At 38.4% G+C, this 17040-nt stretch overlaps 2 protein-coding genes across 2 annotated transcripts in view; one reads left to right on the forward strand and one right to left on the reverse strand.

Moving 5' to 3' along the window:
* The first annotated feature begins 490 nt into the window (after positions 1 to 490).
* minar2 (membrane integral NOTCH2 associated receptor 2) lies at positions 491 to 4004 on the forward strand. Its single transcript, XM_085357135.1, has 3 exons — positions 491 to 643; positions 1097 to 1342; positions 3810 to 4004. Exons 1-3 carry the CDS (start codon positions 497 to 499, stop codon positions 4002 to 4004), a joined length of 588 nt encoding a protein of 195 aa, XP_085213261.1. The 5' UTR covers positions 491 to 496.
* Positions 4005 to 6157: 2153 nt separating this feature from the next.
* slc12a2 (solute carrier family 12 member 2) overlaps positions 6158 to 17040 on the reverse strand; it is a 63918-nt gene continuing 53035 nt past the window's right edge. Inside the window, exons 22-27 of the mRNA XM_085360116.1 lie at positions 16749 to 16871; positions 14118 to 14229; positions 11094 to 11180; positions 10379 to 10514; positions 10029 to 10096; positions 6158 to 8914 (exon numbers count right to left, since the gene is read on the reverse strand). Coding sequence (XP_085216242.1) covers positions 8779 to 8914; positions 10029 to 10096; positions 10379 to 10514; positions 11094 to 11180; positions 14118 to 14229; positions 16749 to 16871 — 662 coding nt within the window. The 3' untranslated portion in view covers positions 6158 to 8778. The remainder of the gene's footprint in view (positions 8915 to 10028; positions 10097 to 10378; positions 10515 to 11093; positions 11181 to 14117; positions 14230 to 16748; positions 16872 to 17040) is intronic.

Here is a 17040-nt window from a genome sequence, read left to right on the forward strand (position 1 = left end):
CTCAGCTCCCTCTTCACCAATATTTTACAGATGAAAATTTCAAAATACCAACAATTTTCTCCACATTCTCACTTTTTATTCTACAAGCTCCCACATTTTACAGTACTATCACGTCTTTAAGATAAGATGGGGGCCTGATTATTGAAGACCTTACATGTGAGAAGTATTTCAAGTTATTAAATAAACTTAAACTTTCTAAATGAAATAAACACATACTTATTTACTTGCTTACTCAGATGACATTTTACACAGACACAGATACTAGGTCTCTCTCTCTCTCTCTCTCTCTCTCTCTCTCTCTCTCTCTCTCAAACCCACACCTTCACCCCACCCTTTGGCCAGGTTGGGTTACACACATTACACAAGTGATACAGCCTCAGATATCACACTCTTCATAAATTATTATTGCAGAGCCTGTGAGACGTAGGGAGTATGTGGAATTAGCCAGGTAGTTGGCAAGTGAAGTGCTCAGCGTGGATGGAGCAGCAGAATCAGGATGGATATTTCTGCTTTGCCCAACAATAACCACCCTGAGAAATTCCTCCAGCTAGACGTTGGGATGCTGCCAGCCACACACAGCATGTTCCAGGTTGGGGCAGTAATGTCCAGTCAGAAACAATGGCAGAACAGGATTTACTCTCAGGTATGATCTTTGTGACAGTAGTTTGAAATAGCAGAGCAGGAGAGCACAGCATTGTTGTGTCATACTTGGCTTACAAGACACCAAAAACATGAACAAACATTAAGTTATAACATTATAGTACAAATATCTTTTGTTTTTAGCTCTTTAAATTTGCAGTGGAGCTTTTGACAATAAAGCTGACTTTGACTTTGAATTCGAAAGACAACAAACAGCTCCATGTTGAGCATGCATGAGTTTTGGTGGTATGTTTAACACACCTGGGACTGCTTTTTTTTTTTTTTTTTTTTTTAAATCTTGTTAATAATTTTACTTCCTCACTGTGGATGGCTCCTCTGAAAAAGAAAGCCTTTAATTACATGACTCCCTGGTTTAGGCTATCTAACCAGTGTAGCCTACAGCTCCATAGAAAATGTTAAAGCTGGATGGATTGAGAATTCTTCTCTGTCTCCACAGAGGGAGCCAAGGGTAACAACCAAAAGCAGTTCTGTGCCACACCCAGACTGGAGTCCTGTGGTGTTTGTGGACAGATACCTGGAGAAGCACATCACTCCATCCACTCTGAAGACCAACATCAGACAGAACCCTCTGTACATGGATGTAAAATCAGTGATTGAGCAGAATGAGACATCACACCCTTCCTGGACTGTCAAGGACTATGACACTCAAGCAAACCATAGCAATCTTGCAGAATATTTACAGGTAATTTGTGGAAAAGTAAAAAGGTTGTGGAAGATTAACAAGGTTAATGTTTGTTTGGATACACAAAACAGTTGTTAGTGCAGTTGTTTGCTAGGAGGACATGCATATATGTAAACAAAGAACTGTGCATGTATATATATATATATGCATATGCATATACAGCGGGTAAAATAAGTATTAAATATGTCACCAATTTTATAAGCAAATATATTTCTAAAAAGGATTTTGACATAAATTGTCATGGCAAGAACCCATCCAATCCAGAAATGCAAAGAAATTAAACAGTTGTCCATAAAGTTATGTGTAATAATGAGAAGTAACACAGGGAAAAAGCATCGAACAAGATACCTGAAATTAATTTAATACTTCGTGTAAGAGCCTCTTTTGGTGATGGCATCTTCAAGATGTTTTCTGTATGGAGAAACTAGTCTCATGCATTCTTCAGCAGTGGAGTCTTGCGTAGTGAGTGTGCATACAGGCCATGGCAGTTAAGTAAATTATTACTTATTGTTTTCTTTAAAACAATTGTACCTGCTGATTCCAGGTCTTTCTGTAGCTCTCCACCAGTGGGCGTTGGCTCTTGGACAACTCTTCTGTTAATTAGAGTCTGAGTTAAAATCTAATGAGAAGCGCTTGGTTGTTGGTTTATGTTGACATGATTCTGGATTATGGCCCCAGCAGTGCTCACTGGAACCTTCATTAGCTTAGAAATACTTCTCTAACTAATGCCATCAGTATGTTTTGCAACAGTAAGAGTCCAGTGGTCGAAACAGGCTTGTTGGTTTTACCCATCATGAGATGTTTCTTGATGCTTCTCACTACTGGAGTGGCTGTAGCTCAGGAGGTAGAGCAGGTCATCTGCTAATTGGAAGGTTGGCGGTTTGATCCCTGGCTGCTTCAGTCTGCATAACAAATATTCTTGGGAAAGATGCTCTCTAATGCATCTATAGGATGTTAGATAGAAACAGAATTGCAAAAAAGTGCTTGGACGAATGGAGCAAGTTGTGTTAAGTGCTTTCATTACTATTCCACTTTATTTATGGAAATCTATGGTTTGATTTCTTTGCATGTGATTTCTTTGACATTTAGTGAGAATGTATTGTCAATAACACCTTTAGAAATATATTTACTTACAAAATTGGTGATATGTTCAATACTTATTTTATATATTGTATAGGCACACTAAAGAACCAAAAGAAATAAAGAAGATATGAGCAAGTGAATGCTTAGGGCTCAATTGCTGAGCAAAAATCACTGACTAAGGTCTTCTAATATGATGATTGCCATCTAAACAGTTTTATTCATTTTCCCACAAGTATGCATTTTTGCATATTTGCAGTTGTTGATTTCCAAATATACTCTCTTTGGATCTCATCAAAAAGTCCTTCATTCAATAAAATCCCCACGTTTTGGTGTAAATACCAGTTTTTATTTATACCATTTAACCCTTGGAGCTTCTTTCCAGATGATGTCTGTGATGGTTTAATACTTACACTTTTAGGTGGCTTTGATTATTTTTATATTGTAACATAATGTGATATATTTCTCTTCACTAGTTTTTCTGACCACTGAAGGACTAAAAGTATTCCTGTCTTGCTAGCATTAGTGTGCCTTCACCCCTGAGTCAATATTTGCTAAGTCACTACTACAGTACTTGTGCCCCCAAAACTTATAGCTTACCAGCTGCACTTTAAATATTAAGGAAAATAAAAAAATGCCGTCATCAAGTGTTGACTTAAAACTTTTTTGTTTCAATTTCAGTAAATAAACATGTTTAGGGGAAGGAACGCTTCTGGGAGAACACTATGATTTGCAGTGGTCATGTATATTTCTGAACAAAATGTATCAGCACACTTTTAGTTGATGTGTAACCATCAAATTATGGCGTTCAACAACCACAAATCTTCAATTTAGGAGTCATTATTTAGCTTACTTTGATGCTGTTTGTGTTGTTGTGTGTAAAGATGCAACATAGAAATGATTTGCCTTTCTATTTCTGTAGTCCATGTTGCCAGAAATCCTAAGATTCAAAAGTGACCAGTGGTACGCTACTCTTGCGATTGTGGCAAATGTTAATGCAGGTTAATGCAACAGTTAGCTCTCCGTCCCTCGGCCTGTGCAGCACGTTATGTGCCACTATTCTTTGACGGTGCAGCAGCCAGTCTTTTTGGGTGGTAAGCCTTAAACTTTAGAGGTCAGCCTCATTAGCCAGGCATTAGCATTTGCCTTTGTATGTACACAGGCTGCTTGAAAGAAAGCAACAAAAGAACGGGAATCTCATGTAGTCAATGGGCATCTGTTGGCAGAAAAGAATGGTGCATTTTTTTTTTTAATGCACAGGAAATGTTCTTCCTGAGTCTGCTAAAGGGAGCAGATATGTTACAAACACATATTTACTGTATGTCTAACAACAAGAATCTTGGTGCACTTTTTCATACACTGTTTCACATCTTTGTTTTCTTTGTAGGAAGAGGACAAGACTCCTAAAGATCTGGATTTCTGGCTCGAGGATCTCTACACACCGGGATTTGATTCTTTACTGAAGAGGAAAGAAGCAGAGCGCAGAAGAAGACTCTGTAAAATTATTTCTTCAATCATTGTGATTGTTTGTGTACTTCTTCTTTTTGTTGCAGTAGCTGTGGTTCTCCACAATAACATCTGACTTTCACCCTAATGGCTTCATATCCATAATGGACATGTTTTGGCTACAATCTGTGGGGGTCGTGAATTCAAAGCACATTCTCTAATTAACTGTCAAGTATTTGCTGAAATATAATTTTTAAATTAGTTGAAATGCACTAAAACACACAGTTTTGTGAAGGTTTGCCTGGATCTGCTGGAGGTCTCTTCCTGTTTAAAGTGAGTTCCTCCTTCCCACAAATGCCGATTTCTAATACTGTAGGGTCCATTATCTTGCTATATAGTGATTACAAAAACATAAAATATTTTGGTAAGTACTAATCATGTTAATTTAGGGCAGCAGCAGGATTATATTTATACTGGCTGGTGATCTAATAAATGTGTTATTTAAAAACTGTGAAAGCCCAGGAAGAAAAGATATGATGTAGGAAAATAATTAATATTTGCCCTTGAAATTTAACACTTTGTCTTTATGTGGTGCGGTAGACTGATATAAATAAAGAGTGAGGGTGCACTTATAAAGATGCCCAGCCACAGATGTAACTGCGTACTTGTACATTTCAATCTATAAATGCTTTTCAACTCTTCATCTCAAAGTGTTATCTTTCTTTAAGGTGCAGAAGACAAACGTTTTGTATTTTTCTTCCGAAAGTGCAGGGAACAGATTTGTTTGGGTTAAACAGTTGGCTTTATGCCCTGTGTTGAAATGATAATTATCGAATCCTGACCAATAGGTGTTTGAGCTCTGTTGCCCCATCCATCTTATACCACAGAGCTTTTACGATAAATACAATAAGGATCTTAAAACTATTTTTTTAATTTATTGCTCTCTTCATGGTTTTGTATTTTCACTTTTAGTGTTATTATTTTATACATTAGATTTTTTATATTACATTATGCAAGTTACATGGACCAAAACACTGTAACTGAATAAAAATAGCGATAAGCGGGACAGTGTGCTGAGGGTTTATTATACATTTCTCTACCAAAAAAAAACAAATACACTAGCTGTCATTGATTTAGTTGTGCAGAGTTTTTCCTATAATTTGTTGTCTGCTGTAACACAGTATTAGACCTCCATTAACCCCCAACAGCAAATAAACCTAAAATAGTCCCCCACCCCACCCTAAGGAGATTTCTTCCTCAGATCAGATCGCTGATTCACTTTAACACTCTAGGAGCTTTATCCATTATGCAAAATTCAGTAAACAATACATAAAACTGAATTAAATAGAAGCCTTGCAAACCACAAATGCAGACTACAGATGTTAATGGTTTCATTTGGTTTATTTATTGCAATAAAGATGTACAAAGTACTGGTAATTATACATGTTAAAATGTTAGAAAAAGCATATCTGTGACTGTTAACAGTATCAAAACATTCCTGCTTCAACCAGCTGGGCCTTACACGTTTGAGTTAAAGCAGGAGAAAACTGGTTTGAGCCGCTTGTCATCATATCTTTTTCTTCATTGAAAGGCTACAGATACAGACTCAAGGAGAAAGACAATTTGCTAAAATCAAAAGGAAACAAACTGCAAAAGAAAAAAAACCATTGACATGCAAATCAAATTACAACCAAAACTCCAAATATTAAAAGACAAAAAAAAAAAAAAAAGTCTGAACTAAAATAAATACCCTTCCAACATGTTCCATGTGTACATACTATTACGTTTATTTACATGTTAGTTTATACTTACTATAAACTTAGTGATGTCAACCACCAATAGATTTTAGGACCATTTTATCATTTTTGAAATATTAGAATCCACCCTCATGGAACAACATGCCTGCTTTAGGAGGAACAGGGAATATGGCAAAGAATACAAACAATGATTAGGAGAACTCAAATAATGCCTCGACTTACACGTACATATGATTCGATCTGTTGAGGACAATGCAGTAATTTTGTCAGACAGATGTTAGGCTCTATCGAGACAAATGAGGGAAACACCCAAACACCATTAGCTGGCTGGAAAACGTTGATAGGAGGTATTTTTGTTTCGTTTAATGTGACATGAAAAAGAACCCCTCTAATTGATACATGAGTGTTGTGTTTTTTTATATTATGTATGTATGTATATAACTGTGTGTGTGTATAATTACAGATAGATATAGATAGATAGATAGATAAGCAAATATAATCTTTTTAAATATACAAATGGTTTAACCCGTGTTCTTGTTTGTAATAATGTTGTTCTGTACCAACAAGAGAACAAGAGTGAATGCCTCACAACACAACAACGAACAGAGATCTGAAAGATACACTCCTTTATTTTGTTATAGTACACAATAGTGCCCCCAAATCCCCATCTCAGCCCACATTGATAATCTCAGATTTATATTGCCCAAAATGCACAGCAAAAAACAAACAAAAAAAAGACCAAAACAAAACAAAAACTGCAGTTTGTTTCACTAATTGTATTGCTTAGCAGTTAGTCTTCAAGAAATTCATTTACATTTGCTCTAATACAGAAATATTCAGTCATACTTCATAATTTGAGTTAAGCATAACTTAGTTTCACTGTTTAAGTTACAGTGCACAGGGATGCACTCAGCTGCAGGAACACCAAATTTTAGATACATTTTGTCTTTTATTTTGAAAAGCAGTGTCAGCTGGATTAGAATGAACACCAGCTGTGGTGTGGACGAATTTTGGTATTTGAGGCTGTTACACAATGTAGGACTGCCTTCGAAATGATCTAACAGTGCTTTCCAAGCCCACACTTTCAACATAACTAAAACTTATTCCGGCTACATTTAGCACTCTGGTGAGTAAGAGTATAGATCTATATAATATGTTTGTACTGAATCCTATCAACAGTCCCTGCAAACATTACACACATGGATTATTAACGTAGTGATAATCCATGTGAACAACAGAGTGGTGGGCAATGGTGCTGCATGAACGCTAATAGCACAATGAAGCCGACAGACAGAACACTATTGTGCTAACTGCAGTATATGCAGGAAACATATGATACATATGACAATGGAAACCAAAAGGTACTACTAGTGTAGTGTACATTCAACTAACCTAAGCACTCTCACATTCTTCTTTTAAATTGCATATAGTAAAGTTTCATTTGCTTCATAGTAGTTTCTCACCCATAATCATAATGAGCCAAAGTCCATGCTGTTTAATTCAAAATAACGAGACCACCCACAATGACTTGTGCATCTCTGCTGTATTTAACAACACAATGCAGAGGCTTCAAAATATCATGACTAATTTTAGGGCAATGCACTTAAAATAATCATCTATGCTAGAACCACTCCAACCAACCCGTTTATGCTCAGCTGTTTTAATAACAACATTTGCAATCTTAACAAAAGCTAACGGGTTACTTTCACTTTACTGTCCATTTTCCCCACAAAACTCAAATGCAATGAGTTTTATGAATTGATTTTAGGCTCAGGGTTATTTTTCTCTGTGACGACACCTGTGACCACTCCCCAAAGTAACAGCTGTACTATTGCATACTGAAGCTAGTTAATCAATATTCTCTACAGTCACAGTAGAACAGGGGATACATGTGACCTCTACAGTACACTACAACTGGAAAATGTCTATGTATGGCTTTTTTTTTTGTGATGCCACGTCACCCCTAAAATCAATAGTAATAATTAAGCTAAAAGACAGGGATGTGCCACAAGTGCACACTAAATGAAGTGAGGCTAAATGACTAATGCAGATTAAGATGCATATGCGCTGAGACTTAATAATGGATGAATATCTGCATTTACACACAAACCCTTCAGCCAACATGGCTTAAGAGGGAGCGAGAACTTATGACAATCGTGACAGTATAGTATAGTTCTAGCATTAAGGCAAGGTTTGGACTAGCATCTTGAAGGGTAGAAGAGTGTCTTTACAGCGAAACAACAATACATGTGGCCACAGAACCAAAGAAAGCGGGTAATCGGCAGCTACTAGGGAGAGATTTTATCCACCTGAAAAGGCTAAAGAAAAACCCAGCCTCACATTTTTTCTGACAGAGACTTTAAGTCTATGCCCACATGCACCCCTCCCCTACAAACTGTGTCTAAAAGATCAAGGATCTTGTTGTGATGAGTATTCAGCAACTTATACGAAGGAAGACTAAAAAGTGAAAAATATAAAAATCAAAGCCCCAAATAAATATTGGTGATTAAGGTCAAAACTGTAAGAGTGTTCAAATTGACACCCTTTATAAAATTCTACTTTAAATCCACCTGCACAGCTAAGAAGGAAATTCTGTTAAAATTGTCAATCTGAATAGAGATTCTAATTCCGTTTCATCCGATTCGACTGGAAGGCACATCCATAAGGCTTTAGAAGGTGTTGCAAAGCATTTTCCCCAACTTGGAAAAAAAACATAACAGGGTGATTATTGCTGGAGCAAACAACATCTGGTCTGATAAACTTAAAATGTATGACATCAATATATTCCACATCATGAACACATCTATATTGTGCATGCCTGCTTTAGAGAGCCTGAGAGAAATCAACTTGAACAAAAATGACACTTTAATGAGGAAATCAGAAGGAACTAGAGCAACGAGAGAATAACCCAGACATCTTGGAATAAAAAGAAAGAAAGGAAAAAGAGTGGGCAACTTTACAACCAGCACCCACCCCAACATAAAATTCCTCCATCACAAAACACGTAGCACTTTTACACAAAAAAATAGCACTTTCATTGGATTCATATTACTCAGCACTGTTTCCATCACTGGCTTGTATTCTGCTATCTCAGGAGTGTATGTGGTGGACCTTTAGACTTTAGCTGTGACTTAAATCACCGGCTTTTCCCCTTTAAGAGTAGAAGGTGAGGACACTCTGGTGGTTGCCACGCACCAGAAGGATGGGAGGCAGATCCTTGGACAATGCCTCCAGCCAGGCCATGTAGAGAGCACTGGACACAGCACCCTTCCTGGCTAATGGGAGGCTTCTGCACAGAGAAAGGCAAAGAAAGAGACTGCAATGAAACTATAACCAAAAAGAAGCAATAAGAAAAGTTCTAAAAATCAGGTACTGTTATCTCTACACATAATGGTTTAAGAATTGGCAATTCAAATTAATGAAAGCTCATCACTTCACTGCACATTTAAGGATTAGGTAGAAGCATCACTTATTGAAGCCACTCGTCTTGTGTAGACTGTTTTAAAGTGTCTTTAAGTTAACAAAAGTTAACTTAAACTGAATGTGTATCAACTCTTCTTTATAAAAGTTACAAAACCCACAAAAGGCCTTTTCAGGAAAGAGTGACTAAAAGCCAAATTTATCTGTTATGATCATTATCACCGCCAGCCCAAAGCAAGCTTTCCACCTTCCTTTTCCAATGTGGTTCATCACAGTTTTGCCTGTTGACTTGGTCAAATGTTAATAGTCACTTTCAGCCCGCATTTTTTAGCACTAGTTATCTTGTCATCTGTTATTAGATGGGGTAAATTAATGAGCAAGTGAACAAAGTAGCAGGAAAGATTTGAGCGACCCAAAGATGAGGGTCAAAGCATCTCCACACCAGCAGCCCTTGTGGGATTTTCCCACCTCACTTCTGAAATTGCACAAATAAAACTCATATTAATGAAGATTAATTTATTTTAATTTGTTCAAATTAAATGCTCCATTTTCAAAAAAAAGTGAATTTTCATGGTTCGGGCTTTAACAGTCAGTCGAGCTGCTGTTCTTGCTCCTGGTAGCTTCCGACAGCTGCCGTTTGGTGTGAAACTTTGAAGATGACGTAACATCGCTGGCCTCTGAGGCTTACTGAACAAACCGTTTAATAATATGAGAACGCAATCAAACTGTTTATCAGAGGGAAAGCGTGATTTCTAGGACATTTGCGCCCAACATTAGCTTGCATAATGTTAGCTTATAACCAGCTGGTGTTGCTATCAGTAGAAAGAGGTTTGTATGTCTAATCTGCTGACAACGAGTATTTTCATTCAAGTTTTTTCTTTTTTTCTTTTTTAAATTGTCATGTTTTTTTCTCCCCCACTTTGTATTATTGAAACTAAAACACATACGCACCCACCCCCCACACCCACCCAACCCAAGCTTACATAACAATGAGGTTGGCTGTGCTTGAGTGTTCCTTCAGCAGCTCGTTGAGTCTGATCTGCCGATGGGTCTAAAGAGAGACAACCACAGGATCAAGCAATCAGGTATCACGTAACAAGATCATTTTCGCAAGCCACTGCACCACAGACTTCGAGGCAGCAGTGTCGCTCACAGTATAAGCTACACTGAACTGCTTCCACTCTCCCTACAGAACAACTGAATGAGACTGCAGAGGATCAAAGAATGAATCCCTCTGAACCCTGAAGTCATATGGAACTTTGACAGACTCAAGAATTTCATCTTATGAGATTAAAGACTCATGTAAATGGAATATGCGGGGAAATCTTGTGACCTTGGCACGATATAGCTCCAGCTCGTTGTCAGTGATCCTCCATGGTTCGCTGTTCTTCAGCCTCTCAGCTGCCTCCTGCTCCATATCATCTTCTTTCAGCCGATAAGGCTCAATCATCTCCTCGAAGGCTGCCATGCTGCGTCACAACAGCTTCATGGTTAATCCTCATGTAAAACAGGTAACTACACAAAGCTTTGAGGCAACTGTTGTGATAAGGCACTATATAAATAAAATTGAAATGAACTGAATTTTCAAAATCATCTCACCAAAGAAATGAACAAAAATGGATGTTTTGAATAAAAATGAAATTACTAATTACCAAGTCTCGAGACCCAGGCGGATGTCTGGATCTGGACTGTGATACTTTCTTGAAAAGTCTTCAGATTTATTAATGTTAAGAAAATGTTCCCTTGTTAAAAATCATCATTTGTTCAAACCAAATCAACATGGTCTCAAAGCCACACGTCTTTTCCCACACAGACCACACGAGGGCGCCAGTAATTTGCTTTTCAGCTCAGCTTACTGTCCTCAAACATGCTAAACATTGAATTTCAAATGCTGACATAATTAAAACGGTTAGTTTTCTTTTCTTTATACCGTGCCAAATAGAGCCAACAGTTTCCTCAAGGCACTTTAGATACTGAATGTGTGACATAATACACGTTAACAATTGTGGAGGATGTTCAAAGTGTGAAGCTTAACAAAGTGGACTTACTGCTCCTTCTTGGGCTTGGTGTTGATGTCTCCAAGGACAGTAATGTCCGAAAAGTCTATCCTGAACTTGCTCAGCAGAGTAGCCATCCTGTAATGGGAACGTCAAAAACAGAGAGGTAGGATCAATACTATAAATAAGCTGTTAAACAAGACATGTGCAGTCCAAGAAGCTCTGGTTGGATACACGGGAAGCTGCTTTGAATAACTCTGAACACTAGCGGGTGGTACAGGGTTTATAATGTGGAATTCTATCTATGAGAATAATTTCCTTTAGCTTTAGTTTCAAACACTTGGTGCCGGAGAGCATCATCTGCTATCTATGTGTCGTGGGCTACAGGACTACGTGTTCAAGCTCGTTATTATTGTGTTGGCTACGTGACTGTCATGTTTCCAGTGTCAGTGCCAAGCATTTATTCATTTACTTTAACAAATTTGTTTTATTTTTGTCTCAAATCTTTAGTTCAGCTGCTTTCCAGCAGGAGGAGCAGGCAGGACTCCCAGCTTTGGAGGGGAAAAAAAAGTTATGCAGGTTTTACTTTCTGTCTGTTGGTAAGAGATGAAGTTAGACAGGAACATGTTGAAATGTCAGATGTCTGTTGAAACAAACTGTTGATAGTTTTGCAGTCACGCAAACATAAAAGCTTCTACACCCAGCTAATTTCATACGACAAAAGCAGGACAATGAGTGGCACATTCTCCGGCCAATAAAATCGTGTTGACTTCTTTGGCAGGAGGGATGGGGGTAAGGGATAGACTCACATCATCCCCAGAGAATAACTTTTGAGAATGAACTCAATCACATTTTCTTCACTGATTTGAAACTTTACTGGATTCAGACTGACTGTTCAGCGCCTGCTAATCTGTCAGCTATGCCCTTTTTGTTCCTGTGTTTTCCCTACTGGCCAGCTCTCTGCCATCAGTTTCATTCAGCTGCTTCTCCAGTCTCTCATTCCACAACAGATGGACTAACTCTAGCACTGGTCTTGAGCTGGCATCGGTATACCTCGTTCTGCACTTGAGATCTGCTGCAACTGAAAATCCAACCACAACCTGTAGCAGTTGTAGAACTGCTTCATGTGTCGAGCGAATCTATTTTTTTTAAGAGGATAACAAAGACAAGTCAGAGGAGGTGGAGTCTGTCTGCAGGATGAGCAATTTTTGTAAGCACACATAATAAATAAGGTATATTTACTAAGATACATGTAATATTAGCACCTACAAAATTCAATCCATTTAAGAAAATGTGGGTATGGCTCCTTTCGAGCACCCACACACTTGCATGCATACACCCACACAGCAAGTACAAAGGCAAATTTATCATTTATATGTAGCAGGTCAGCTTCTTAGATGATTTTTATTAATTTTTATCACTACAAATAATATTTAATAGCTAATATGAGCTTTGTGTGATTGTTTCCCTATTTATGGTCAAAAACATGCAGTGTTGAATGCTGCAGTATACATTATGTGTACATTTTACGTTGTATGCGCTTACATTAACCTGGAGAGATGTCAGCCTTTACAGAAACAGTCAGGGTTAGAACTTTGTGCATATAAAATGCATTTTAAGACATCTAGTTTTTGGATACATCCTTATGTTATAAACAAATGTGTGAGAGTGGTGCTGAAAGGAAAGACATACCTACACTGTGTTTTCTGCTAACTGCACAGCATGTATGGTAAAGCACAGCTTCCTCGTGTCTGCAACAGTGTTAATTTCGTTGACCAATAATTGTTGTCGTAGTTTTTGTCAACGAAAATCTTCTTTTGACAATAACTATGACACTTGTATCAACAAATAAAAATACTGGTGGTGGCCAGTGGTCGCCCTCAGCCTCCTGATAAATGCGCCTATGGTGCGAATTTGTCCTTGTTCAAGTTGTCACGTTCGCTAAATTTTCAGAAAACCTCTGACCCCTGACCTTAAGGCCAAACTCATGAACTTATTATAAATCTATTTAAGATCCTAGGTGACCTCCTTCTCCAATTATGGCATTTACAAGGTTTTCAGAAAACTTGACCCTAAGGTCGAGGTCACTGAGATTCAAACTAGTCTGGATTTTCAGTAGATACACCTATGGTATCAACTTCAAACTCCTACATTGCTTCGTTCTCGAGTTACCACATTCAAAAGCTTGGGTGTCCACTAACCCTGACCCTGCCCGAAAGAAGAGATCCACGTAGAACTAATTAAATTGTATAGACAGGTGAATGAGTTTGAAAGTCATCAAATCATAACTAATCCCCTTGAGCAATAAGGTTAAACGCACACATTTGCTGTGCCCCCAGGAAATGTTACTACTTTTTTCCTAACACACACACACACACACACACACACACACACACACACACACACACACACACACACACACACACACACACACACACCCCCCCCCCTTAGGGGCACCTCTCGTTGGTATAAATCAAAACAAACTTTCACACTTAAATATTATACTGCTATACCTTTATATTTAGTTTCATTTTATTGTATTTACGGGCCCACGCACAAAATACATTAATAAGTTAAAAAGAAAAGGATGCTTTGTGCCAGATTTAGCTACCAACTAACTTCCATCAGCAGTCTGCATTCTAAACCTAGACTAAAACTAGACTTCAGGTGCCTAAATTATGTTTTAGTCAAAAGACTAAAGGCAGAAGAGCACCGGGGCTATTTACAGCTTCCTCTTGTTCTCATCCAATGTTATGAATCCTTTTATGTTTAATAACAATTACATTTAAGTGTAATTAACAATATGACTGAATTTTAAATTCAGTTTATTTACTTAGTGCTGCTTATAACAACAAGTGTCTTTAAATTTTTAAAAGGCAATTAGAAAGATATTAGAAAGTTATTATTATTATTATTTTAGATAGTTTGGTTTTGTTTACATTTTTTGGAGTGCTGGCTTTTGGTAGTATCGTTTTGATTTCAAAGGCTGAATAAAAGACTTCATAGGGTAGACACTCATTCCTTTGTACAGTACTCTCCAGTCTTGACAAAACTGTCAGCCTGTACAGTACTTACGCTCTGCGGTCGTGATCAATCCTGTTGATCTTGCCTCCAATGAAAACACGGATCTTACATTCCTTCCACCGCTTCTTATTGGTAAGAAGGTAGGGGATCAGCAGAGTCAGACCTAGATGGGAAACATAAAAACAAACCAAACTGCTCAATATACAACTTTTGTGACACAAACATTTAAGATCTGTACACTCTAAAGTCCAAACCTCAGACCTTTGGACTTTCTATAGACCAGCACTCAGTGCTGCAGAAACCGATTCATGATCCCTTTTGCATTAAACAGAGTCAAATTAAATTCAAACAGAAAACAACGTAGTGGCCCTTTTTTCCCCTTCTTCTCAGAAACAAAAAACAAACAAAGAAAACCCAACTTGACAAACAAATTTTTCTAGCATGTTTGAGATGAGCAGTTGTTGAATCTGTCACTTCAAAATGCAAATGCAACATGATGCTACCAAAATGAATTCAATCCTGATTTATAATCATTGGGAAGTGTGAAAATGACAGATCCTGTCAGAACATACTGTCTATGTGTTTTTGTGGGTGAGAGTCTGCCTTTGCGTATCAATAGGAATGCAAAACATACCAAATACGGCTTTACTTGTTTCTGCTCATCCCCATGATGCTGTGACAGCACAAAGATAATCAGAACTAGAATCTTCACAGATGTTCTTTTGGGCTTAAAACTACATATTTCAGGCTGAACATTACAGAAAAAGTCAGCAATTTAAATTTAATGCTTTGACACTTAATGTGAAACTTACAGGTGCCAGAATTGTAGAGGCCTGAGTACTTTTAGGATCTACTGCATATGCTGTCAACAGTTGTATCTGCACTTTTTAGTGCCGATGACACTTAATGTCATAATGATGATGATGAGCCAGATCTGAAGTGACACTCATCAGCTGGTGTTAAAAGCCAGAGTTCTCCCGCTGGCCCTGGTCACATCTTTACAGAGGTGGAGCCACTGCAAACTCTTACTTGCATAGAAATGTTTGCCAAGCAACGTATTTTCTTTAAGAACCAGAACGACGAGCGCACAACAACGAGCCCACAGGCTCCGACGGCTATGACTAAGCAGACCGAACCCGGGCCCAGAGACCTGAGATCCAAGAACCCCCCACACCCAAGTACCCAGCCCCAGACACTGAGAACCACCAATGCACCGGTGTGGTGGGCGGTGATGGAGATGGGGGGCCCAAGATGTTCCAAGAGAGGTTGAGTCCAAGACCCAACCTGACACACAGATGTAGACAAAAAGGCACACACAGACACAAGCATGCATGCCCACCCTCATGCACACATATACAAATGCTGAGCACCTGCCCAACGTTTCCATGGGATTAATGAAGACTCAGTCATTTTAGAAACTCCCACCATGCCGTCAGAGAGTATCTGATATTGATGCTTTTAAGCATAACTGTCGTTTGTTGTTTGAGCTAATGAATGGTAGGTCAGAGATATTGTTGCATAGTGGCTGTTTGACATCTAGCCAGGGCCAAGAGGGTATGTTTTAACCATCCTGAGATGAAATGTAGCCCACTGGCTAAGAAGTAGTAATAATAATAATGGATTGGATTTATATAGCGCTTTTCAAGGCACCCAAAGCGCTTTACAATACCACTATTCATTCACTCTCACATTCATACACTGGTGGAGGCAGCTACAGTTGTAGCCACAGCTGCCCTGGGGCAGACTGACAGAAGCGAGGCTGCCATATCGCGCCATCGGCCCCTCTGGCCAACACCACTAGGCAAGTAGGGTAAAGTGTCTTGCCCAGGGACACAACGACCAGGACAGAGAGCCCAGGGATCGAACCGGCGACCTTCCGGTTACAGATGCGATTCCCAACCCCCTGAGCCACGGTCGCCCTTAGGCACATCTAGTCCTCCTTTATCCTTGGTCCTTTATAGGCATGTTTCAGCTAATACATGTGGGTTTATCTCTCCATAAGAATTTGGAAATAGACGATTCAGAGCCTGCAAACTTCAGAGAGAGGTTAATACCAAAATAGTGTACTTTAGTTTATTGAATAATCTGAAACTCTCGAGAAAGAGTCTAGTAATGCAATTACTTCAGAGAGAGTGGATTATGAGTGTCTCATGAATGCTTGGACTTTTTTGTTGCTATGATCTTTTGTTTGGTCTCATGTTGACCACAGAAAGAGACTTACTGTCGCGGTATTGCAACTGACGGTTAGAAAATGGTTAAAACATTGCAATTCATTCAGATTTTTTGAATTCAAAGTAGAAAAAAATATTAATTGGTTGATTTGAATGAGTATACAAGTGCAATTTTACACACTATACGGTTGAAAATAACATTTGTTTATGGAGGTTATTTAAACATATCGTGATATTTATCGTGTATTGTGATTTAGCCCCAAAAATATTGTGATATTAGATTTTCCTCATATCAACCAGCCCTAAAAGTAAATGTGAGTATATTACATGTCCAACTGATGCAGGCCAAAACCCCCCCAAAACTAACCTAAACTTGTACATGGTTCAGTACACAAGTAACCTAATATGTCAATACTTATGAACCTGTTCAGTATGACAGTATTTTAATAACAGATCAAATAGAGAATTTTGAGATCAATAATGGTCGCACAATAATATAACTAACAATCACCTCCATCATCAAACAGCCACCAGACATCCACTGTGCCCTTCCCCTGTTTCTTCTGGAACTGTTGGCTGGCCTCTAGCAGCCTCTGGTCGGACACATTCAGAGGTACTGTCGGGCTCTTCTTGTCTGCGGGGATGCACACCACAACAAAAGACAAAATAAAAGCAAATCTCATTAATAAGGCATAATAAAACTAATAATTTTGTGCTTGGTAGAAGTGTAGCTCAATAGGACGCACACATGTCAGTTATGGACATGTATATAAAGAATATACATGCCCATAGCTGAAAATGAA

The sequence above is a fragment of the Diplotaxodon limnothrissa genome, linkage group LG7 (assembly GCF_057381915.1).
Source record: "Diplotaxodon limnothrissa isolate DT_005_m linkage group LG7, D_limnothrissa_male_GT1.1, whole genome shotgun sequence".
NCBI classification, from domain to species: Eukaryota; Metazoa; Chordata; class Actinopteri; order Cichliformes; family Cichlidae; genus Diplotaxodon; species Diplotaxodon limnothrissa.

Excerpts from the sequence above, each read along its gene's own strand:
- minar2 (XM_085357135.1), top strand. The coding sequence starts at position 497 with ATGGATATTTCTGCTTTGCCCAACAATAACCACCCTGAGAAATTCCTC. Across the intron at positions 644-1,096 it reads AGAACAGGATTTACTCTCAG|AGGGAGCCAAGGGTAACAAC; the intron begins GTATGATCTTTG and ends CTGTCTCCACAG. Across the intron at positions 1,343-3,809 it reads ATCTTGCAGAATATTTACAG|GAAGAGGACAAGACTCCTAA; the intron begins GTAATTTGTGGA and ends TTTTCTTTGTAG.